This window comes from Haematobia irritans, chromosome 2 (genome assembly GCF_050003625.1).
Source record: "Haematobia irritans isolate KBUSLIRL chromosome 2, ASM5000362v1, whole genome shotgun sequence".
NCBI classification, from domain to species: domain Eukaryota; kingdom Metazoa; phylum Arthropoda; class Insecta; order Diptera; family Muscidae; genus Haematobia; species Haematobia irritans.
The window spans coordinates 85,146,432-85,173,087 of NC_134398.1; the positions used below are offsets into that span (position 1 = coordinate 85,146,432).

General features: G+C 34.7%; 1 protein-coding gene across 1 annotated transcript in view; it reads right to left on the minus strand.

The window, feature by feature from the left end:
• Positions 1-6,046: 6,046 nt before the first annotated feature.
• The window catches only part of Oatp26F (Organic anion transporting polypeptide 26F), a 127,351-nt gene continuing 106,741 nt past the window's right edge, over positions 6,047-26,656 (minus strand). Inside the window, exons 6-7 of the mRNA XM_075295506.1 lie at positions 6,573-6,758; positions 6,047-6,498 (exon numbers count right to left, since the gene is read on the minus strand). Of these exons, the coding sequence (XP_075151621.1) occupies positions 6,327-6,498; positions 6,573-6,758 (358 nt within the window). The 3' untranslated portion in view covers positions 6,047-6,326. The remainder of the gene's footprint in view (positions 6,499-6,572; positions 6,759-26,656) is intronic.

Below are 26,656 nucleotides of genomic sequence, written 5' to 3' on the forward strand. Positions count from 1 at the left end.
GAAATTCAAGCAGTAGAGGAGCTTTATGACGTAAATAAAACGCCCTACTATAAAAATTAGACAGGCTGAATGAACAAAGAAATCCCATTAAACTAGCGGAGATAAAATTACCCGATTTTTATGGTAAAGTGGAAGAATGGCAATCGTTCCACGATTTATATAAACAACTGATACATGATAATGGCAACTTATCAGATGTCGAGAAAATGTTTCACTTGAAAGCTCACATAAAAGGAGAAGCTTCGAAAGTAATAAAGCATTTAACAGCAGACGAAAGCAATTATAAACCAGCATGGGAGATAATAACCCAACGCTATGGGAACAAGAGAATTTTGTTCGAAACAACACTGGATCGGCTTTTGGACTAACCCCATGTTAACAGCGAAAACAATAAACAAGTTAAAACGTTACTAGATACGACCATAGAATGCGTCCAGGGGTTAAGAGCAAGGCAGTGTGATATTGACGATTCAGATGCTATCATAGCTCGTATAATTATCCGTAAATTGGATAAAGAAGGACTACTGTTATACGAGCAGCATACAAAGAAGTCTAAGTAAATCAGGAGCATAAAGATGTCTTAGCGTTTTTGGAGGAGCAATTTAGCAGAAATTTTGGAACATCAGCTGGTTAAGTGGCATTTTATTCCGCCGGGAAGTCCTCACTTCGGAGGATTATGGGAGGCGGCAGTGAAGTCCATGAAGTACCATTTAAAAAGGGGCATCGGGGAAAACAAGATGACCTTTGAGGAAATGAGCACGCTTCTGGCTCAGGTAGAGGCCATTCTAAATTCAAGACCCAGGTGTGGCATCAGCAACGGCAATGAGGGTCTAGACGTCCTGGTCATTTCTTAATTGGCCGACCTCTAATAGAAGCTCCAGAATCTGTCAACGACGCAGCGATCGGCTGTCTAGATCGATGGAAATTGGTACCGAAGATGAGGAAGCATTTTTGGAACAATTGGACCAACGACTATTTGACCAATTTACAACAAAGGTACAAATGGAAAACCGTAAAATCTGCAGGCAGGTCAAGTGGTCATTTTGAAGAACGAGGAGATGGCCTCTGGGGCGAATTACGAATGTACATCCTGGAAAGGACGGCTTAGTGCTAGCTGTCACAGTAAAAACTGCTTCTAATTTAATGAAGAGGCCAATAAATAAGATATGCCCTTTGGAGAATGTGTCCTCGGAACAAGAACCACCGATATTACACGGGTAAATTGTACGACGTTTGGCAGCAGATCAAAAATAAAAATTTCTCATATCTGGGCGTTACTTTTGATATTTATTGGAGGTGTATCAAGTTCACCACCGATTGGAACAGTGCTGAAGAGTGTGAAGGACTCGGTCATAATATACCTTGATCATATTGGTTCGGTAGATGTAGTTTCGTCAAAATGGAATTTGATCATATATTTCGATATGGAACCTTTTTTTGGTGTGATTGAAAAGGTGGATCCCGTTCTAAAAGATATGCAGCGGACGCGTACCAAACTGCAGTCGTTCGAAGCTCAGTGCAGTCATATCCTGGATACCATCGAACGCCAGTTACTAAATATGGAGAGAACAAATCAATACCTTTTTCCGCGCAATGATAAAAGAACCAAACGAGCCCCATTGGAGTTCATCGGATCGCTTCAGCATATCCTTTTCGGTACAATGGATGCTGAGGATAGAAGAGCTACTTGATAACCAACATAATCTGAAGTATCTTGTGAAACAACAAACATCAGTAGTGGAGTCCACCTTAAATATTCTGCGACAAACAACAGATGACGTCAACAAGAACTTTAAAAGTATAGGTGCCCGCATTGATAATATCACCGAGACTGTTAAAGAAGACTATTTCTTCCATCGGGAGTCGATCAAGTTTTTATGATTGCTAAAGAACTTCCGATCATTGTGGAAGAAAATTAAAAAATTCAATTACAAATGTTGGCGTTGCTGATAGATATAAATCACGGGAAATTAAATCCTTCCTTAATAACACATATACAGTTGCAGGAAGAGATAAACAAAATTAGAGAGCACATCCCAGAGCACTTGAAGTTGCCAGTGGAAAACCAGCTTCGCAGCATATATAAACTTTTAAAGGCGAAGGCTACTTTTATCGAAGACCGGCTGGTAGTATCTGTATGGGTACCTCTATTTAATGACCAAATATCGCAGCTCCATTGGAATTCCTTTCGAGAAGCTAGAATGATACCCGTCCGGCGAAATGAATATATGATTTATAATTTCAAAATGGACTCATATCACTTATTGTCGCAAGCGGATCTAAATAATTGTCAGACGTTTGCAGAAGATGAATACGTGTGTGTCGGAGGTTGGCCTTGGATAGATGCTAACGATCAATCGTGTGAGACATCGCCACTGAAGCCCCTAATCAGTCCAAACTGCCAGCTCGCTGATTTTGTGATCGATGATTTCTGGAAAAAAACTAGAGCTTACAAACGGTTGGATCTTCAAGGTTTTCAATCAAACGGCTGGTCATATACAGTGTATGGATCGGGCACAAGGGATAATTGAATTACCGCCTCAAGGTATCTTGGAAGTAAAAGCTGGCTGCATCATGAGAGTTCGAGGACAGCTCCGCTTAGCCTTCAATCTACCCGAGTCATGGAAGACAGGATGACTTTTACAGCCGACATTGCTCAGATGTTAAGTTCAATGACAAGGGACCTCCTTTTTATAGCCGAGTCCGAACGGCGTTCCACATTGCAGTGAAACCACTTAGAGAAGCTTTGAAACCCTCAGAAATGTCACCAGCATTGCTGAGGTGGGATAATCCACCTCTGAAAAACTTTTTGGTGTTCGGTCGAAGCAGGAATCGAACCCACGACCCTGTGTATGCAAGGCGGGCATGCTAACCATTGCACCACGGTGGCTCCGTACCTAAGACCCTAATAAAATGCCGCGGCATCTGTATATTTAGGATAGCGATAAGATTGTAGGCTTAGCATGGGGTAACCAAGTGTTGCCTTTAGACTAGATTTAAGATTTGTCAAAACCTTAGTGATAGCATAGATTCAAATAAAGAATTTAGTATGAAAAAAACTACTCAACACGTTTTTTTCAATCACAAACAGGGGGCTATATATAATTATGGACCGATGTGGACCAATTTTTGCATGGTTGTTAGATACCATATACTAACACCATGTACCAAATTTCAGCCGCATCGGATGAAATTTGCTTCTGTTAGAGGCTCCTCAAGTAAAATCTGGGGATCGGTTTATATGGGGGCTATATATAATTATGGACCGATGTGGACCAATTTTTGCATGGTTGTTAAAGACCATATACTAACACCATGTACCAAATTTCAACCGAATCGGATGAATTTTGCTCCTCCAAGAGGCTCTGCAAGCCAAATCTGAGCGTCGGTTTATATGGGGACTATACGTAAAAGTGGTCCGATATGGCCCATTTGCAAAACCATCCGACCTACATCAATAACAACTAATTGTGCCAAGTTTCAAGTCGACAGCTTGTTTCGTTCGGAAGTTAGTGTGATTTCAACAGACGGACGGACATGCTTAGATCGACTCAGCACGACCCAGAATATATATACTATATGGGGTGTTAGAGTAATATTTCGATGTGTTACAAACGGAATGACAAAGTTAATATACCCCCCATCTTATGGTGGAGGGTATAAAAATTTCAATATGTTGTACACAATTTTAAAAAGTCAAAATCAGCTGATAAAAGAATCGTATCATAGACCAAGGAAGGTATAGACATCTCAAGTGAATTCACAGCGCTGTAGTTTGTAGATAGCTCTTTTTCGTCTGCAATTGAGTGAGTTTTTAATTTGGCTTTAATTTGTTTTCTTTCCTTTGTTCTTTTGATGAAACACCAAATATTGAAAAAGCTTATAAAATTCTATACATCCACACTTTTTTTGTAAGCAAATTGACTGATTTGTACAGTAACTCTCGTTTTCCAAAAATAAATTGAGTCACTTGACAGCGCAATTGAGTGGAATGACTGCGCACTGCAAATAAACAAAACCATGGTGAATTGTCAAGGTATGTCTCTATTTTAATTGGTCTATGATCGTATGATATTGGTAAAAGTGGCAATTATTTATTCTTTCAATTGTCCTGAACAAAATAATTCAAATCCAGAGAAAAGTGAAGGTTCAAATTTAATTGCGTCACCTATGAGTGATTGTGAAGTGGATAATTCATCCGAGGTTCGCCGATATAGACAAATAAGACTATAATACCCACCAAAGTTAAGAATGGAAGTCAGTCAAATGGCTCTTTGCCAGCTATTAACAAAAGCAGTTCATGATGCAGTTTAAAAACTGATGTGCGTGCATAAGCGTGGGAAGGCCTCTGGGGAGGGGGCTTAGACCCCCGCAGAAAAATTTTAGCCCCCCCACAGAATTTGAAAACCTATTTACGATTTTACATTTTTATAAAAATTAAACAAGTATATACTCGTACAACGCACAAAGTTCCACTAAAGACTTTCATGCACAATCGAATTACTTGGGTTGTGGTAGAAGTCTTATATTTATCAAATAAAGCTGTGGTTGAACTTATGATTTAGTTGAATAAAAAATAGTAATTGATATTAAAACTATTATTTCATAAATTAATATCTTAATAATGCTGCAAAAAAGCGTCGCCAAAAAAGAAGTGAAAATGTTCTTTTTGGGTCTGGAAGTGGTACAAAATTGGCGGAGAAGCGATGAATGTAATATTAACTTGTCATAGAACGAATGTCCACCGTTTCAACAACCGTTGCAATGAATTTGCATCACTTCTTAAGGTGTGATCCGAATTCAGTGGTTTGAATGTGAATTAAAAATTTTGTGATATTTTCCCAAATAAATAATTTGTATACTTTTTTATGATTTTTAATGCATTCTAATGCTTGTTTGAAACGTTTTTTCAAATATTATCGATTTTTCTATAATGGATTTAGCATTCTTGTGGCAAAATTTGAATAATTTGTACCATTTTATTTATTCTTACTCTTTTTTTAAACTATTTGAAAAATTAATAATTAATTAACATTAAAATATAAAAAAATGTAGTAAAAAAACTTCCTATGTAGTTAAAATAGTTAACTTCTTTGTGAAGACATTTTTGGAAATGGTTTTAAAGTTGTGCCTTTAGAACAACACCCATTTTTTTGCTGGGAAAAATGTGGAACTACCCTACGGGAAATGGATCAACCACAGAACTGGTACAGGACTAGTCCCTGGTGTGTATGGACCAGTCCCAGTTCTGATCAAAACGTATGAAAGGGACCGTCCACTTTAACATGGGTTTGTCATTGACGGAGTAAACTTACATTTTAGGACGCGTCTTGGACTCATCCCAAAGGACACGTCTTGGGACAATTTAGCAGGAGCGACCCATAAACAGGTCCTCAGGAACCAGTCTCGGACAAACTCTTAGAAATCTCTTTCAAATTGGGCTCCTAATCGAACCCGAAATGAAAAAAAAAACTTTTGAAATATGTCGAACAAAAGGTTATTCTGATAATTTTATTTCACCAAATGTGAAAATTGCAACTAACTGGAGCACAGGTACCAATTCTGTGATAGGTCCGTCAGTGGCAATTTGCCCGTAGGGTACTTTTAGTTGCTTTATTATAAATTGATTGTCGAGTTATTTTGATGTCTATTTTTTTATTCAATTTTATGAAATAAAACATTAGTTGAACCTATAAGTTCAGTCTATAAAGTTTTAGCTAGGGGGGGTATAGCCCCCCCTAGGAAAATTGTCTAGCTACGCTAATGTGTGCGTGGTATTTTGGGACTGGAATATAATATCAAGATACTAAAGTCATCTTCGAATAATTCTCCAGCTATGAATGCGTGAGTTGGTTTTAGACGCATTTGCTATGCAGTGTCATTTGGAGAGCTGCAACCACCATAAACATATGATTTTGAATCTTAAAATTTTGTCGAAATAAAAAAATTGTAATCATATGGGTCCATGATTTAACCTTCTTGTTCAGCCATGAGTTTGACCTTTGAAATAACTGTTGATTCTCTGTTGTGAAGTTTACAGTAAAAGTACATGTATGACAATAAATTTATTTTGTAAATGCAAGTACATAACATACAAATGTATTTTAGTATTAAGCGAGCGAACATGTATGGGTTCGAATCATATGTTCAAATGACGCATGTCAATGAGATCGTTGTGTTGTTATTGCTGGTATTTTCCCCTCTGTGTTTATGAATGAAATCAGCTGTTATGGTAAATAGAACAGGACTGTTAAATGCGTTAAACTGGCCGTTTGGTGGTATCAATGTTAATATAACATCAACATCCACCCATTTACTTGGATAATTTAACTTGTTGATGCTACCACCATTGCGTTCTCCACGGTACTTATGGGTGATGCAGCACCATCACAGTTCTCCTCTGGTGGTACTTGTTTTGGTGGAATATAAAACCACCAGGCTGCAAAGAAAAACACCACCGAGCATAGTTTTCCAGTCAATGCCAGAATCCACATATAACTGTTGATTGGAATGTAAATGGTGCAATTAGTAAATGTAGTGAAGTTTTTAGGTTCACATCTGACCAAACTCACCGACTCATTTGAGAATTCTCATAAACCAAGCAAGCACCCGCCTCTTCGTCGCATGTCTCTTGCCACAAAATGCATGTCTCATCTATGAGAGTACCAAATATCATTGGAGCCGGGATGGTACCCAGAAGTCGCACCTTGATCCATTGTATTCCAAGGGCGAACGAGCGTTGATCATCATGGACGCACCTGTAACCAAGTCCATAGATTAGAACATTTACTTAAGATTAAAAAACAACATAACAAAAAATCGACTAAGAAAGCCGGAAGTGGGAGTCTATGTAAAAAAACTGTTTTAATCGTACAGTGAGCCCTCTCAAAGTAGGACATTCTGAAAAGGGGACATTTCTCCAATGTGGGCACTTATCGTCAGATGTTTTCTATATTGTCACATTCAAATTAACCTCTCAACTCACAAATGTGGACGAAATTTAGGCGACCGTGGATGTCCACTTCTGATCGATTTCACGGTAGTTTAAAAATATTACAGCAGTTTACACCAAATATCGCAATCGTCATCCAGAAATGAGCTCAAAAATTTCAAATTGAAAAAAAAAAATCGTGATGGAACATCCATAATTTCCAGACACAATTTGCAAGTAATGTAAAGAGGACTAATTCAAAAAGCCAAATACTGGGGCAAGATACCATTTGTTAGTTATCTCCAATAAATTTTTAATTGAATTTGAAAAAATATTAAAATAAAAAATTATTCATTGAATTTTGTAATCAAAACAAACATCAGTCCACAACATTAATTGAACTAATATTTTTTTTTTAATCGGCCTTGGTGATTGGTATTATAATTTACTATTTTTATGTTAGCCTGATGCCTGACGCACACTCAAAATAAAGTGAACCCTCTATTTCACTAAAGCCAATTTTAGTTCATGGAATTATTATGTTTGGAGAAAGTTTTCTTTACTCTAATAATTTTTTGCGTACGTTAGTTAAATTAACTAAAATCGAGGAAAAAAATATACACAAATGAAGCATAAAGATTAACTAAATTCGAGTCTCCCACAAAATAGTTCAGTATTTCTTTAAATTTGCAAATTTTACTACAAATGCGTTCATCATGAACTTCATATGTCACTAAAGACATTCTTGCAATTTTGAACTCCAGATTTTTCCTTTAAACTACAAATTTTTCTTTAACAAGTGAAAAAACTTAATTATGTCTAATAAATTTTCTTGAATTTGTCGAAAAATATTTACTTATTTTAATGACATCGGCGTAATGCCAGCGTTTGTAATACTGTTTAGTTAAAATTTTCTAAAAATATTCAAAATTTTCTAAAATTAACCGAAATTTTTCTTCCTGGTGGATTCACTGTTTTTTCAGTGCAGGCTGGTTTTTCGTCCAAATCATTTACTTTACATTAATTACAAATTTAAATGCGAGCTAATTGGACATGAAGATTAAGGAATTGGTATTATTATGCTAACACATTGAAAAGAAAATGCCAGATACCCATCTTACAAGCCTGACTATACATAAGTTTCAGTGTTGGCTAATCCACATTTCCATAGTCTCTAGTAAGATCTGGCTGCGTGAGATGATGATGGGTGAGATATGCTAATTTCTTATGGGAATTACATACGAGAATCATTTCTTTTACTTATTTTTGTGATATCGGCGTGATGTCAGTGTTGGTAATACATTTCAGTTAAAATTTTCTAAAAATAATCGGAATTTTCTAAAATTAACCAAACCGTTTTTTCAGTGTAGAACAATTTTCTTTGTCATGGTTAAATACAAAAGTCGAACGAAAATATAGGAACATTGTGAAAACAATTATAACAATGAATGCCTTACACGTAATGTCATTGCATTTCAAATTTAATTTGTTTTCATAGATATGACCTCCGTAGGCATGAAAAATGTCACACAGCATTAGAGATTGTAATCAGAAAGAAAAGGTTGACTTTTCGACATTTTAAAAATTAAGAAAATTTCACATTTTTAAATTTTGGAAATGTCAAAATTCGAGTTTTGTAAAGGTCAAATTTTCGACCTTTGAACTTTTTCAAAATTTGGAAAAGTAAAGTAAGGTCGAATTTGACGATATCAAAAAGTGTAATTAACACATAAAGACAGGCACTAAGTTCCAGCGTTGCCAGAATTGTTTCGCCAAAAACCGCTAGATTTGTCCAAAAAACTAGCCAAAAAAAGCTAAAAAATTGTAAAAAATAGCTAGAAAAAAAGCTAAATTGTTTTGTATCAAAAGTCACAATTTTGATTGAAAGTTAACAAACTTAAAGGCTTTATTTCACTTAAAATGCATATTATTTTAATTGTATTCATTTTATTTCCATTTCTGTGAGACTGTAAGAAAATCTAAGTCATATTAGCTCTGTTTGCGTACTCGATACATTTTGATAACTATCACAAATTTTTACTGGAAGTCCTTCATTTATATTTCCTAGTAAATAAATACTTTTTTATTACTAGGAATAGCAATAAGCAGCTGGTTAATCATCAACAAGTCCAATGTCACATAGAACTGCATTAGAAAATATCAATATATTTCGTTTTAACTGAATTAATGATAAATTCGTGAACGTATACACTTCTCCTTATATTACCCAAGAAAATAAAACCCATTCTAACTGTCTTGCAAGTTTATACTGAATAACTTTTATTCGAAAATTTCCCATACAAACCTATTGTTGTCCAATTTTCGTAAATGTAAATCCATTCCATTAATAAATAGCAGATTTGTTTTGATCCTATCACTACGAATTTTTTTATTGCATTGTTTTTGATGTTAAAAAAATAATACCACATTCAAAACTTTATTTCCTTAATTATTTCTATGTTCGGTTCCAAAGATTTTGTACACTTATGATTTTGGTATTGATTCAGAGTCAAATTTGAATTTATTCGTTTTTTCAGCTTTTTCTTCATGAGCTATTACAGTGCTTTAAAAACGTGCTAACAGCAACTTAAATTTAATTCAGACTCGACTTTAAGTAAAAATTATTCTGTGTATACGTTTTTAAAATAAAATGTTGAAAAACCTCTTCTATTTTTGAACGCTATTTTGGTTTGTGGTCAAGATACAAAAACTCCACAAATTTAAAGACTTTTTAATTAATTTTAAGAATTTTTTAGAATTGACCCTAGCCTTCTTTCATGAAAAGATACCCATTTTTAAGATGAATCACTTAACTATAAGGACAAAAGGATTTTATCGGCTTTTGGGCTTTTGGAGGAAAACATATAAGAGAAATTCACAAATGCTATTATAACCAATGACAATATTTTTTCAGTGTACAAAGCAATTCGCATCTACTATTTTAATTTAGTAATATCATAATAACTTTAGAATACGTATTATAATAACGAGTCAAATGCTATTATTCCTAATAATTTACTGACAGTTTATATAAGGAATTTGTATGGTAATAGTAGATTGTATGGTAATAGTAGATAGTTTGTATGGTAATATTAGATAGTTTACGATAACTTTTATGAATACTAGGAAAAAACTTTACAACATAATGGCTGGAATAATTGTTAAGGCTTAAATTGAGCTTCGAAATATGCGGAGACCCTTATTCTTGCAGCAAGACTTACATAAAAACGAAGTTTTATCCATATTTCAATAGGAACATGTCGAAAATAAAAAAGGCCAAAAATAGCTAAAAGGGTGATGAAAAAAGCCAGAAAAAAGCTAAAAGCTAAATGCATTTTTTCCCCGCTAAACGTCTTCAAAAAAAGCCAAATCTAGCGGGAAAAAAGCTAAATTGGCAACGCTGCTAAGTTCATCTTTCACAAGTGGAAATCAAAATGAAAAGTGATATATAAGGATAAAGACAATAAGTTTTTTTCCCTATAAAATGGCATAGTAAAGAAATGTAACATAGAACATTGAACTAAAATAAAGGTTGCTAAAATAAGTTAACTTTTGTTTTTTTTTTAGTATAACTATAAATGTTTCAGCCTTGGCGAAGGTCCATCTTCCCTAAGACTATTCAGTTCACGCACTGTTAGAAAAATATGTTTTTCATATGTTCCGATATAAACAAAATGTGTTTCGGGCACAATTTTAAAACACAATATATTTAAGTGCAAACATGTAATGTTCCTAAACTAACACTAAATGTTTGGGACATCTATGTTAATATGTTAGAATATATTATGTTTGGGACATGAATGTTTCATAAAAATCATATGTGTGAATGCAAACATATATAAATTTACAAATTTCGACTAAACATACATATGTTGTGATATTTTATTCAAAGCGACAGAGTATAGAGAAAGAAATAGAGATGGAAACCGGGAGAGTTGACGAAAGATATCAACATAACACAGCGAGAGAATCAAAAGAGAGCGATTTCTGTGAAACCGCCTGTATGTTGTTTCGGAAAACTGTTTTATGATAAGGCCAAAAATTTGATATGCTTAAGTCTAAATATTATTTAATTTGAATAAAGAGAATGGACATTCGGAACCAAGAAAATAGACATTTGAAAAACAAACAGCATATGTTTTCGACTTGAGAGCAGCATTTTATGTATGTGTGGACATGTGTTTTGTTTATCATTTTGTCATTATGGGCACAATTTTTTTCTTGGTTCGTTAATAGAAATCAGGGGTCTTCATAAAAATAACGAAAGGGCACTATACTCTTTTTAGAGTTGGGACAATAAAATGAAATAAGGAGGAAATAGTGAAAAATTACACAGTAAAATGTATAAAAACAAAGTTTAGTTCCTCTTAATTAATAAGTAGTCCACGAGGAGTTGACGGACACCTTCAAATATAAAAGCGTGCGTTAAGTTCGAGTTTTGCAGCTAAAACAATTTAAAAAGTTTATTTTCTTTAAAATTAATTATTAAAGAAAAATAAAAGGCATTTTAGAGCGATGGTGTTAAATGCTAGTAAAAAACTGTTCACGCCTAAATAAATGTATGTTTATATTATAAAATTATTTATGTACGTTTATACTCGACTCCACGTTCTTCTTTTGTTAGAGTTTTTGAATTCCTTCCAAATTTTAAAGTTTTGTACCAAAAACAGTTTTTTGTTACAAAATTTTTATTTTTGCAAAAAAAAAAATATTTCATCCAAAAATCAGTCAATTTCGTTTATATCAAGCTACTGTCTATAAATCTTTAATAACCCACATTTCGAAGTTTCATTATAAAAATTTAATATAGCATAAATATAAATGTGTAAATTAAAAAAAAAGTGTTCGGTCGGAGCAGGGATTGAACCCACGACCCTTTGCATGCAAGGCAGACATGCTAACCACTGCTCCACGTGGCAAACAAATGTATGTTTCTGTTAAATAATGTTATGTTTGCATGGGCTCGTGGGCGTTGCAAACTATGCTATATAAATGTAACTTATAACGATAATTATCTGCTGGTGACCATAACAGCTACGTAGCCCAGTGGATAGTGTGTTGGCTTACAAACTGTATGGTCCTCGGTTCGATTCTCCGTGCAGGCGAAAGGTAAAATTTAAAAAAATTTATAAAAGTGAATAATTTCTTCAACATTATTTGTATTACAGAAAAAGATGCCAAGAACTAAAAAATTTCGTGGAAGTGAAAATTACGAGTATGTTAGGGAATGAGCACAATCGTCTTTGGGAAAAATTCTTCCAAGCATATAATATTTTTGTGCTCAAAATGCTTCCAAACATATAATATGTTCACAACATAACAAACAAACATATTAATGTTTCGGCAGTATCCAATAATATATGTGCTTCCTGCAAAATATGTTTGGAACATATGTTAAAGAAGCGATTTTTTTTGAGGGTGCGGGCGGTGAACTTCTCTCCTTATTCATTCAACAGCATAATTGGGAGCGGATACACCACCGCTGAAAGAAATTGTTGTGTTCGGTCAAAACTGGGATTGAACCTATAAACACTTGTATGCAAGGCTTGCTAACCATTGCATATTCATTCCTCTATTTAGTGTATGAAATATCATTTTTGTTTAATTCTCAATAACATATTTTTCCTACGGAAGTAACTGGGTTATTCGTATCTAAAATGTAGGTTAGGTTAGGTTAAAGTGTCAGCCCGATTAAGATTCAGGCTCACTTAGACTATTCAGTCCATTGTGATACCACATTAACTAAAAGTACCTATTACATATGGGCACTTCTAGTTTTAACCGCTGAACCTTCTCGATTATTTTCTTCTGTTGAATCAACCAGATTGTTCCAAGAACATTAGCAGACTGCTTAAGTTAACGTTTTCCAGGTCCGCCAGTAATCTGAAGCTATATGCCCCTAAAATTTGCTTACGCCTTACACAAAATGCAGGACACTCACACAAGAGGTGTTTTATTGATTCCTTTTTCTCCGCATCATGACAGCTCATACCATAGTCATAATACTTCGTGCCAATAGTTTTTGCAAAATCGCCTATCAGGCAGCGACCCGTTATAGTAGATATCAGGAGTGAAATCTGGCGTCTCAAGAACACTAGCATATCTAGTGTGCGGTTTAAGTTTAAATGGGACCATATTTGCTTGGTGTCGTTACAACCCTTGCAATTCTCCCATCGAACATTTTCCATCATGACAGCCTTCTAACGCAGTAAGAGTTTGCAGGTAGCCAGAGGCATGCCAACAGATTCTAGTTCCCCTGGAATATGTAAGGTAGTTCCTAGCCTTGATAGCTCATCTGCTTCGCAGTTGCCCGGTATGTTCCTATAGCCAGGCACCTATATTAGTTGAATATTGTGCTGCTCAGCCAACCCTCAAATCAGCTGTTGGAAGATCTGGATTGCATTGTTTCAGTGTGTTTAAAATAGATTCAGGGTCAGGAGGGTTTCCAGGTATCCACGCATAGACCTCTGGTCCTCAAATGCGACTAGCTTAAATCGTCCTTGATACCAACCAGCCTCTTGGTGTCGAGGATCTGGGCCGGGAAACTTTTCCAACACCTGTGAGTAGACGCCAAGCAAAGTGTACAATTCCGAGACGGCTTAGACTGTAATGGACTGTAGTATTAGTTATCGTAATGCTCCCAGAACAGTATGAGTAAAACCAGAACGAGAAAAGAAAGGCAAAATTTCAATTTTCAAGTTACAGTACAAATTGTTTATTAGTGGATAGCTGCGGCTTACCCTTTTGGAAATTGAAACGCAAGTAAGTTACAAAACCAAAGCATTGATCAGACATTGTGATTTAGTACATACAAGAAATATTTTAATCCAGTCAAAACGAAAGGGACAAATATTAAACAAGAGTTTTGAGTGAAAGCTTTCACTGTCAGACAGAGAAAGCGGTCAGAGTTGCCGCTTTTAAAGAATTCATTTCAAAGATTTATCTAAACGTTACATCAGTAACACATTCAAATTCAATTCATTAATTCAATAATTGTTACACGATAAAAAAAGAAAAAAAGACAAAATCACTGTTGAACGGAGTTCAACATGCCGCCCCTCTTGCAGCAATGCAACTTAGTATGTACATGCTCCGGATATGATCCAACCGAAGATCGTACTTTGCGCTATTGGCATGGAGGAGGAAGTTTGAATTAATCCAGCCAAGAGTAATTTAGATAGCTGATCGTTTCCGATGACAACCTCGATATTCGATGGCTTATAGAAGTGGGGATCAGCCAAAGTGCCTAAATGGTTGTATATGGACTGAAGTCTTTTTTCCGTTGTTGCTTCAGGCAAAGCCATGTTGAAATGGGATTTGACAAGTCCAGTAATTTGCACCTTTACGGTTTCATCATGGTATGATTGAAGGTTTAAAGTACAGAATTCGGACTGGGTCCTTTTTGTCGTACGGATATTTAAACGGTCTACCATCAATCTCAGGATAATTGTCTGTTTTCCCGCCGAATTCAACATCATTCGAACATTGCCTGTACCATTCTGGGCTAAGACACGAGCTAATGCAGTGGGCAAAAATACGTGAGTTTTTAATAGGGGACTTAATCGCTCATGTATATAGTTCCGTTGATTTTGTTCTTGGGATGTGCGTCGAGAATGGCTGGTGGAGTGACGTCCTGATGACGAATGCTGAGACTTCGCGGGCTTGTGTCGGATGATTTTGGTGAGATTCCGTTTAGAGTTGGATGTGTTGTCAGTGTGGAGCATGGTGTGGTGATTCTGGTTACAGACAAGACAAGTTTTTCGTGAGCGGCACCAATCACGTGTATGACTCGAACAGAGACACTTAAAGCAGAACCCTTTTACTTTAACTTCTTCTCTTCGCCCACGAACGTCCATTTGGTGAAATTTCCCACAGTCCTTTAACGCATGCCTTTGGTGGCAGATGCGGCACTTTGGAACGTTAGATACTTGGCTGTAAACGTAAAATGTTGTTAAGTTGTGAACGGGTGTGGAAATTAATGCTTAGCAGTAGGAATTATACAGAGTTTAGCTATTGGACGAATTATCGACCCGTTTTGGGTGCGGACCTCAGCTACACGTACGTTAGAATCTTGCCCCTTGAAGACTTTCAGTACCCTACCCAAACACCATTCATTAGGGGGAGGTCCTCCTTCACCACAACAAAGTCATCTACTTTAAGATTTTGCTGAGCCGTCTTCCATTTGTATCTCCTTTGGAGGTCACAAATGTACTCATTCTTCCAGCGTTTAGCGAAATGAATTTGCAAAGTTTTTAACCGTTGCCATCGGTTCAGCAATGTAAGATTGTCAGAATATTCCTCAGGAACAGCTATTAAAGCTGCTCCTCTCAGTAAATGACCAGGGGTTAATGGAATTAATTCGTTTGGATCTTCGTTGATAGGTGAAATTGGCCTAGAATTCAAAATGATTTCAATCCTAACAAGAAGTGTGGCAAATTCCTCAAACGTAAATTTAATGTTAGTAGCAACTTTCCTTAAATGAGACTTCATGCTCTTTACAGCCGCCTCCCATAGTCCACCCATATGTGGGGCGTGAGGCGGAATGAAGTGCCATGAAAATCCGTGTAAGTTATACTTCTCAGCAACCGATCTATTCACTGTTTTCAGGAATGCCTTATACTCTATGGTCAATGCCCTACTCGCTCCTACAAAGTTAGTGCCATTGTCAGAGAACATCTTGTTAGGTAACCCTCTTCTTCCCACAAATCGATTAAAAGTAGACAAGAAGGCTTCAGTTGTAAGTTCTGAACATTCCTCTAAATGTACAGCTCGGGTAGAGAGACACACAAATATTGCAGCATAACCCTTTTACAGTTTAGAATTTCTAATTCTCGAAGTTTTCAATTCAAAAGGTCCCGCAAAATCAGTGTTGCCAGGTGATTTTTGATTCTTCCCCCCAAATCTTAAGAAAAAACCCCTAAATTGGTCTAAGCTTTTTTCAAAAACCCCCAAAAAATTTCAGAGTGTAAAAGTACAAAAATTTAACACAAATATATATCCTGAAAGAAGAGTTCTTTCCTGAGAAACGAAATTTTAGAAAAACTAAGTTTTCTTTTGATGCTAAAATTTGTTTTCGTTTGAAGTAAATAAAAAATAAAATTTGCTATTTAAGAAAATACTTTAAAACAAAAGAGATTTTCGTTTGTTTAAAATTTCATCCCTGAGGAAATTATTTTTTTTATGGATGTAATAATACAATATGTATATCAATTTAAAAAGCGGGCTTACTCTTAAAAAGCTTTCAGCTGCTAAGTTAAAATACGATTGTTTTTAATTTTGTCAAATATTAAAAATGCCCTTTCAACAGAAGAGTTTAAAAAAGATAACGAAAATAATGCTATTGGATACTTGTTTGTATTTAGGATCTTCTTGTTGACTTTCCGAAACTTTTTTCTCATAACTCATGCTAGAATTGTTCCGAATTTGCTTGAGAAATGCTCCACTTTATAAGGTCTGAAATAATTTTTTACCCCCAAAAATCCCCCCAAATAAATTTTACATCTAAAAATCCCCCTAAACGTGAAAAAACCCCCTAAATTTGGGGGGAAAACCCCTAACCTGGCAACACTGCACAAAATCTACACCAGTATTAGTAAAGGGTACGGAAAATGTACACCTCTCAGGTGGTAGTGAAGACATTATCTGAGTGCGAACTAGGGCTGTCACTCGGGATTTTTTATTTTGAATCCCTGGATTTTTCGGGATCCCGAAAAAATAATACCAATGTGATAAAATTGTGGTTTTTTAAGATTGTTTATTAATAAATTGGAGTCTTCACTCAGTGTAAACGGCCCTTAGATTTCATAACCGACAAATTGAGTTAATAAACATCTTGAGTAAGAATTTATTATACATGAGGTATACTAAAGAGCACAATTTCATCAAAAATCGAAATAAACGAGAAGGACCTTTGAATAATGAGTTCATGTGAAATGGAATTCGTGCCACATAAAATAAAAAGCAATGATAAAAGGTCCGTCGAAAATATGACAAGATCGCGATTATCTGACAAAAATTTGGATGCTGCGATATTTTTACTTAAATCGAAGTACAAAACGATTATCACAAGTATACGAAAATACGCCTAATCTAACCTAATCCTTAAAATGTTTGCTGAGTAAGATTGCGATAAGAAATGACTTTTTTCATTTATTTTTTTTTCGCTAAGTATGATAGCAATTTAAAATTGCTTTTAAATTTACTCTTATGTTCTTTTGTTGTTAATAAAATTGAATTAATTAAATAAATTGGTTTAATGTACAACAATTTTTTGGCGCTGTAAATTGTAATTAATTAAAATATTTAAAGAATCCCGAAAATTTCGGGATCCCGAAAAAAATCTCGAAAAATCCCGGGATCCCGGGATTCAATATTTTGAAATCCCGAATCCCGGGATTTTTAAAAATCGATCCCGAACGACAGCCCTAGTGCGAACACAATGCTTGTATATAGTACATGTGCAACAATTTCTTATACAGTAACGTATTGCACTTTTCAAGCGAATGACATAAAATTCCTGACGAATTGCACGTAACATAATTTTGTGTTCTGAATGCAACAACATCTTGTGGGTAAATTCAATAAACAGTTTACAGAATCGTGATTTTTCAGGTAAGATTACAGGATGCCTTTCATTGTAGCTGATGTCAGAATTGGCCAATCGGCCATTCACCCCTAATAATTTTTGGTCATCAAGAACAGGATTTAACGTTAGCAGTTTACTTTTTGTGCCAATATCATGGTTGTTTTCAAGAGCTTCACATTCAGATCGGTAATGAGTGCGTTGGGCCAAACAAATCAGATTAAACTTAGTCAGTAAAATTTCATCTTTAGTAATATATTCAGTATAAGTAAAGTTGACCGTCTGTTTTTTACAATTTCTTACAAAACGGTATACATAGCAAAGAACACGTAGTGCCCGACTAAAAGACGAGAATCGATCTAAAATATCTTCAGTTTGAGTTTCAGTCAGGAAATTTGTGACTTTTTTTTTCAAGTTCAGGTTCGCAAAAGTAATTTTGTTTAGGCCAAAATTCTGCCGATTTTAACAACCATTTTGGTCCATGCCACCATAATTTATTGCAGCTAATTTCAGAAGCTGTGCATCCTCGAGAACCAATGTCAGCAGGATTATCATGTCTCCAAGTAACATTTCCAACGTTGTCCAATATTTCAGATATTTTGTTAGCAACAAAAGTCTTCCAATGATATGGTGGCTTGTCGAGCCACGCCAAAGTGATTGTAGAATCGGACCACAGAAAAATGTCAGTAATAGTGAAACTCAAATTTTGACAAACAGATTTCAGTAGCTTTGATAATAGTGTAGCCCCACATAACTCTAATCTTGGTAAACTAACAGTCTTAAGTGGTGCTACTTTACATTTCGATACCAACAATTGTGAGGTTCTAATATTCTCTGAGGAAACAGTGCATATGTAGATACAGGCACAATATGCTTTCTCAGATGCATCGCAAAATCCATGTATCTCAACTCGCTTATCCGGAGAATGGTTAATCCATCCAGGAATCTTAATAGATTCAATATCAGAAAAATTGGAAATAAAATGCCTCCATTTTTGCATCGCATGTAGCTTGACTTCCTCATCCCAATTAGTCCCATCGATCCACAGTTGTTGTAAAATATCCTTCGCTACAATAATAATGGGTGCCAACCTCCAGCAGGATCAAATATTTTTGCAACAATTGATAAAATCTTTCGTTTTGTCAAAGGGGTACAGGAAGTAGGAATGTTGGAGACGCTATAATAAAAAGTATCGGACATCGCGTTCCATCGAATGCCTAATGTCTTCGTTTCGCTGGTGTCTTCCAGTTTCAAAAAATCTTCCTTTAGAAGATCCTCGGGGGGTACGTCTTGCAGAATATCCGGATGGTTTGCAGTAAGTTTCTTTAATGGGAATCCAGCTGAGTCAAGCAAATCAGTAAGTTGTAATAAATAGTATCTTGCTTCAGCCACCGAATTGCCACCCGAAAGAACATCATCCACGTAAATCTGATGTTTCAAAATGGATGCCGCAGTAGGATGCGTTGATTTTTCGTCCTCACTTAATTGTCGTAGAGTTCAGATGGCTAAATAAGGAGCACAGTTTACTCCAAACGTTACAGTTTTTAAACAGTAGTCACGAATTACCTCAGACTGCGACTTTCGAAAGAGAATTCTCTGATATTGCCTATCCTCAGGATGTACATAAATTTGGCGGTACATCTTTTGGATGTCGCCATTAAACACATATTTGTAGAAACGCCACCGAAGTACCACATTCATTAAATCATTCTGAAGTATTGGCCCCGTATGCAGTATGTCATTTAAAGAAATCCCAGTCGCAGTCTTTTTTGAAGCATTGAAAACAACCCTAACTTTCGTGGACGTACGTTCAGGTTTGACAACCGCATGGTGAGGAAGATAAAAAGAGCAGTATCGCGAATCGAGACAAATTTCAGTGGATGATGTCGGCTCCATGTGATCAAGCTCTAAATATTCTGATAACACTTTTGTATACTCGGATGAAAGATCAGGTGATTTTCGCAACATTTTCTCCATATGTAGATATTGACCCATGGCAGATCGTCTTGATGACCCCAGAGCTATTTCCGTCTGTAAGTCATGCCGAAATGGTAGTCTCACCATATATTTTCCTTTTGGTAATCGACTAGTGGTTTCCTGGTATAATTTTCACACCAATTGTCGTTTTCCGACAACAAATTCAAAATGGGAACTTCTTCCAACTCCCAAAATTTTCTTATGTCATCGTTTAGTGTATCATTCGATGCTGTCCATGATGCAAACGTGGAAACGGTTCGTTGTACAGGAGGTCCACTTATTAACCATCCGAATTCAGTATTCTGTTCTAATAAACTTCCTGCAACATTCCTTTTCACACCCGATTTAATAATGGATGGTAAAACATCACTTCCTAACAGCATATCAATCGGTCCGGGTCTGAAAAAGTATGGATCCGCCAAATCCAATTCATTTAAGTCAGACCAGTCAGAAATGTGTATTGGTGACCCAGACATAAAATGTTTCAAATTAGACACTACTATCGCAGAAGTATGTAACATATAGTCAGATTTTCGGGATTTCAAAGTAACATGGCATATTTTTGATGAATCCTCAAGTACAGTTCCTCCAAGACCTGAAATCCTCGTAAAGGATTTCTTGGTAGGCATTTGTAGTCTGTTCACAATCTAGAAATAAATGATTCCTGTGAACCCTGGTCAATAAATACCCTGATAGTGAATATTGTGCCTGAGTGCTCCATTTCAATTAACGCAGTAGGTAAAACAGTTCCTTCGCAAGACTTAGTGTAGTTCGTTTGGACATGTGAAATTGGATCATTATAATCAGCAGTGGACGTAGTCGGATGATCCTCAGTATTGGCGTCAACATGAAACGACGTTACATTTGATTGAGAAGTTCGTTGCGTCGCTCTTCGATTCTCAGCGTTGCTGGAATCTTGATGTAAAATAGTGTGGTGTCGTTGTTGACATTTTTGACACACGTTATCACTTTGACAATTTCGAACAGTGTGACCATATCCTAAACAATTGTCACAAAGTTTATTTACGTTGACAAACTTCCTTTTTTGTGTGAAAGACCATGATTTAAATTTAGTGCACGCACGTAGCGAATGATTCTGCTTACAAGCCCTGCAGGGTTTATAGTTATTTTCAGTTTTAGTGTAGTAGTTGTTGGACTTTTGTGAATTGATAGGCGGATTCGATGGTTTTCTTATATCAGTTATTGACTCCAACATATTCAAACGCCTCGAGATAAAATCGTCAAGTTGTTCCCATGAAGGCATTTGTTTGTGATCATCAAGCGAATTCTCCCATGCCGTTAAAGTTTCATCGGGTAATCTTGACGATACCCAGTACACTAGTATGGGATCCCAGGAAATCACTGATATATTATAAGTTTTCAGTACTGAAAGGCAGTTGTTTATAGTGTACTGTAAATTACGAAGTGGCTTTCCCTTTTCAGAGGTAACGCGATCAGTTTCAAAAATTTTCCTCAATTGCTGATTAAGAGTTTTGAGTGAAAGCCTTCACTGTGAGACAGGGTTGCCGCTTTTAAAGAATTCATTTCAAAGATTTATCTAAACGTTACATCAGTAATTCATGCAAATTCAATTCATTAATTCAATAATTGTTACACGATAAAAAAAGAAAAAAAGACAAAATCACTGTTGAACGGAGTTCAACACAAAGCATTCTCAATTTCCCCCCATTTTTGCTTTGGAACCATACCGTCCAATGCTCCTTTATTAATGATATCCATCACAAGGCTGTCTTTAGCAACTGAGGCAAACGATCGTTGATCCCTTTTGGAGGATGGCAGCTCATCCGGTGTATATGCCTAAAATGTAAGTAAATAATAATTTCAAAAACCGATTCCAGTGAAGTTTATGATTAAACCCTTAAATATCTATGAATCTGTCTTATCCGATGTATCCGTTATATGGTTTTTTGAACCGGTTTTTCGCTTTTTATTAAAAACGAACTCTAGGAACATGGATAAGGAACAATATTGGCCTGTTCATAAATAAAGAAAATAATAAATAACGAAAGAAAAATGATCAAGTAATATTTTTTCGCATCAAAAATAACGCAGTCAAAGTTTCAACTATCCGAAAAATCAAACTAGTTTACACTCAAAATGTACACTTGATTAAAATCAACTTTTCTTATGTATTTTGAGCTGCTGAATTTGAAAGAAATGTTTAAAAATGTTCTATGGAACAGTTTTTGCGATATCCCGTTATTTTTAAATTTTCGCTCTTTTTTCACTAAACACAATATATCTCGAGTTAGAATTATAACGTTGTGGGTACTTAAATTAAAGGTAATAAGATAACGAATAATTGTGAGCAATTAGATCTGTGATAAGTTAGGTGGTTCAAAAAATATCAATGCGAAAATTATAAACCATTAAAATTTTTTTTTTCGAATTTTAGCTCAAAATACATAAGAAAACTTGGTTTTCATCAAGTGTACATGAAATTTTTTTATTTTGTAAACTAGTGTTATTTGTAGTTCAAGTATATAGCTTAGTTCATTTATTGGTACTGACAAATTAACGGAGTTTAGTGAACTGTGTTTATAAAAACTGTGAATTGTGTAAATAAAAAATTCTTTATGCAAATTTAATGAGTCTGAAGGATGGACCCCAAAATGTATCTTATCGAAATAAACGAATTGGACAGCGACATTGCAAAAAACATTTTCGAAGAAATTATAAAAACTGTTACAAAATAACAATGTTTGTGTTACCCGTTTGCAAACGTTTTTATTTGCGTGAACATAATACACATCCAATTTAAGTAAAATTGACTCATTTTAAAAAATATGAAATAAATGGTGATTTTTTTAAGAACTATAGAAAGAATTTTCAAAAAAAAACACAAAATTTTAAAAATTGTTTTTTTTTTATTTGAATCGATAACATAGTACGGTCCACATAATTTTATGTTTGAAAATTATTTCATAATAATGTTTATTATCCGCTTAGTCCACTATAGTCATCCTCTATGCAATATTATCGTGCCAAATAATCTACCAAACTTTGAAGACAATTTTAGAAAAAATCTATCAAATTTAAAAAATTTTGATATGAAGTTTTCGATCAAATTTTTGTGGTTAGTATAAAAAAAATTCAAAAGAAATGTTTTATTATTTTTTTTAGAAGTTTATTTATTATATATTTTGATCTCTCATTGTGTTTGATTGTGTATAAATATCCCTTGATTGTAAATATGTCATATGTTATAAAGGTTTTAGCTTGCACCACTTTATGGAAAGTTACTACTTCTACAAAAAATTTTGATAGTATGATCGAATTTATAGAAAATTTTTATTTCTATAGAAAAATTTATTTCTATAAAAAATTTTGTCAAAATTTAACTTCCACACCCAGAAAAAAGCGTCTTCGAAACTAAAGGAAAAAATGTTCATCAATTTAGTTTAGTTACTTTATTTCCATTCAGTTAAATTTTTGTGTGAAATAATAAAATTTACTTGTTTCAGTAAAAAAATCCTAAATTGAAAGCAGTTAGGAATACTTCATTAACTAGAATAAAGCATGGCATTTTACTAATACTGGTTTCTTCGCTGGGTATAAGAATTTACTACTGAAAAAGAAAATTTTATTCACTGATAACAAAGCATTCGTAAAAATAAACAAAAACCGAACTAAAACCAAGTTTCCTCAAATTTAGTAAGATTTCTTATAAAATGATAATTCTGACTTCCTTTATTATAGAAAGTTTATCATACATACGAATAACACTTGGCATAGAAAAATATTTTAGTTCATTCGTACTAAGAAGTATTCAATCCTTTCAATACTTAAGGAAACACACTTGTTAGAATATAGGAAAATTTCATATATTTCTTTTATCTACCTGTAATCGATACCTGTCATCGATGTAATCGACGTGTTTTCGCGTGGCTTGTTTTTTTAGTTGGAATCGCGTTGTTATGGTATACGGAGAGATTGTTAAAAAATAATATAGTAAAATAATATAATAAAAAACAAAAATATATATATATATATATATATATATATATATATATATATATATATATATATATATATATATATATATATATATATATATATATATATATATATAATATTTGTTATTTTAAACTAGTGAGAAAAATGTTCGTTTTTTTTGAAAATTGGTTTATAAAAAAAAGAAAACGCCAGCAGAATAACAACCCCGTCATTCGACTTCATTTTTGAAATCTTCAATTAACAGGTAATATTCAGTGACGCTAACCTTTTGTGAAAAAATTGGTTTAGGATTTTTTGTTTATATTTGTAGATATTGAAATTGTAAAAGGTGGACAAAATTGCTAGACAGCAACTTATTCAAAGTGAAAGGTACTAGAAGAAGAAAAAAAATGTGTTTTAATATTTCAAGGCCAGTCGATGCTGTTGATTCTAAATAAATATATTTCATATATTAACAAAGCATGTATTTTATTGAAAAAAAAATTGCTTATATAAATACATAAAATTGTATTTAAAAATGAAGGTAAGCCGTTGTAAGTTTGAAGTAAAAAGGTTTACCACAAATAAGTAAGATTGTCCCAATGAATGAAAAAAGTTCAATAATATCATTCCATACATGAATTCAATTCACTTAAATTTTCTCTTTCTGTAGTACATAAATATAGGAAAATGTTAACTAATATATGGAATGCATTCTACCTAATTTCTACGAAAATCACATCGTTCAAACAAATAAAAATGTCTTTGGCGCTATACGAAGTTCAACTTTCTTCACAATGAGTTAATTTTAACTTAAAGAAGGGCTCACTTTTTTCTGGGTGCATAGAAATTTTTGTCAAAATGTTTACTTCTATAGAATATTTTGTCAAAATCTTTACTTCTACAGAAAATTTTGCCAAAATTTTATTTCTGTAGAAAATTTTCGCAAAATTTTATTTCTGTAGAAAATTTTCGCAAAATTTTATAAAATAAAATGTTCACCGAACTTGCCTCTCAATAATCCATTGTTACGCGTGCTGGGTGTAGCTTATTGCACCGTCTTGTTGAGTTTGACACGGTAGCGCTCACCATTCACAGTTACGATACGATTCGCATAATTTTTCAAGAAGTACGGTCCACTCCAAAATCGACATTTTTGCTTATTTACGTACGTATTGAGCCAAAAATGAGATTCGTCGCTGAACGCACGAACCGCGCGATGAAATTTCTTAACAAAGCACGCATTTTGATTAATTTTTAAATTCAATAATTTGATTATGGTATTGATTCCGAGCCAAAGAAGAGAAGAATTGAAGTAAGGACATTTTTAAGATAGAATTCCCTTTAAATTTCGAGTTTTGCGTACCTGATTCTAGGAAACATATTTTAATTTAATCGCTTGTCAGCTGCTTTCTTCATGCGCTCTCAAAGTCCTTTAACGACAACTAATATTTCCAAATTCAGACTCGACTTCAAGTAGAAATTATTCTATGTTTCAAAACGTCTTCAAAATAAAATAATGAAAAATATCTCCTATTTTTAAATTTTTTTGTTTTGACAGTGAAACAAAACATTATACAAAAAGTCAACAAATTTTAAGACGATTTCATTAATTTTGAAGAATTGTTCCAAGTTGACCTTATTCAAGCAACATTATCTTTCATGTAAAGATGCCCATTTGTAAGTCAAATCACCTAACAGTCAGGACAAAACAACTTCATTGAACAGTGTATTAACCCACAATTTCCAATAATCAAAACACTTTATTCTAGTGCAAAACGCTGAACTTAAACTGTTATTTTATTGGTTCTTATTTCTTAACACAACTCAAAAAGACTCCAAAAATACATCACTCTACTTATCGAATCCTCAGTATAATCGATAACAATCAGTGTTGCCACATCCCTTCCACCTTTTTCAGTCTTAGCTTCAATGGTTCATGTCCCGGTGATGTTGCTGGGCAAGCTTGAAGAGCATGTTGGTTACTGCTGTTGGGAAAAGCTGGAAAAGAAGTAGACGAGTTTTCTGTAGACTGTGACGGCTCGGCTGCATCTAACGGTGTTTCGAAGCTTTCGTCGAACGGTTCGGAAACGGATTGTTCTTTTTGTATTTCGTCCTGAGGAGTGGGAATAACAGGAATTTTTTTTACCATACTTATACTTCTTGTAAATGTTCTTCCTCCTCCAGTAATTTTAACTTCGCTCCCATTTCTTGCAATAGCTTCGTAAGTTGTCTTATCAAAATTTGGAGTGAGTTTATTGGTAAAAATTACGTTTTTCAACAACACTTTATCACCGACCTGGATATTCGAATCTCTCGCATTTCGTTTCGCATCTGCCTTCTCTTTTCCCTTCTGTTTATTAATTAAATCGTTATCTCTAGCAGACGAATCAATAACATCCTCCGTAATATCCTCGATTCCAGGGATTTTGTCGCGAATACGTCTGTTGAACATTAACTCACTGGGAGAGGAGCCTGTGGTACCATGTGGAGTCACATTGTACATCAATATGAATTTTTGAATTTCCTCCTTATAATTAGAATTGTTTGCTGCCGCTATCTTCAAACGTTTCACCAGTGATTTGTTCATGTTTTCTACCTCGCCGTTCGCCTGCGGCCAATAAGGAGGTGTTCTTACCAAGGATATGTTATTTTCAGCGCAAAAAGTTTTAAATTCATCGCTTACATACTGTCGTCCATTATCAGTTCTAATCGATTTTGGTAATCCCAGTCTAGAAAAGATATCTTTCATCGCCTTAATTATTACTTCGGAAGAAATTCGTCTCAAGAAAACCACTTCTTGGTAACGGGAATAGTAATCTATTAGTACCAACAAATGCTCTCCATTGGGCAGCGGGCCAAGTAGATCAGTTGCCAAAAATTCCCAAGGACCGTTAGGGAATTGATGCCTCTTCATTGGAGTGGGTTTCGACGGTTGAGATACCAAAAGACAGTCACGGCAAGTTTTCACATAGTTTTCTGCCTCCCTGTCAATTAAAGGCCACCATACTTTAGACCGCAGCCACCGTTTCATCATAGACTCTCCAGGATGACCCTCATGTGCCAATTCCAAAACTTTCCGCCTCAATGAGGATGGCATAACAATCCGGTTTCCACGCAGCAATATAGACCCGATTGCAGATAATTCGAAACGAAATACATAATAAGGATTCGACTTCTTCAACTCCCAACACTCATTTTCCATACTG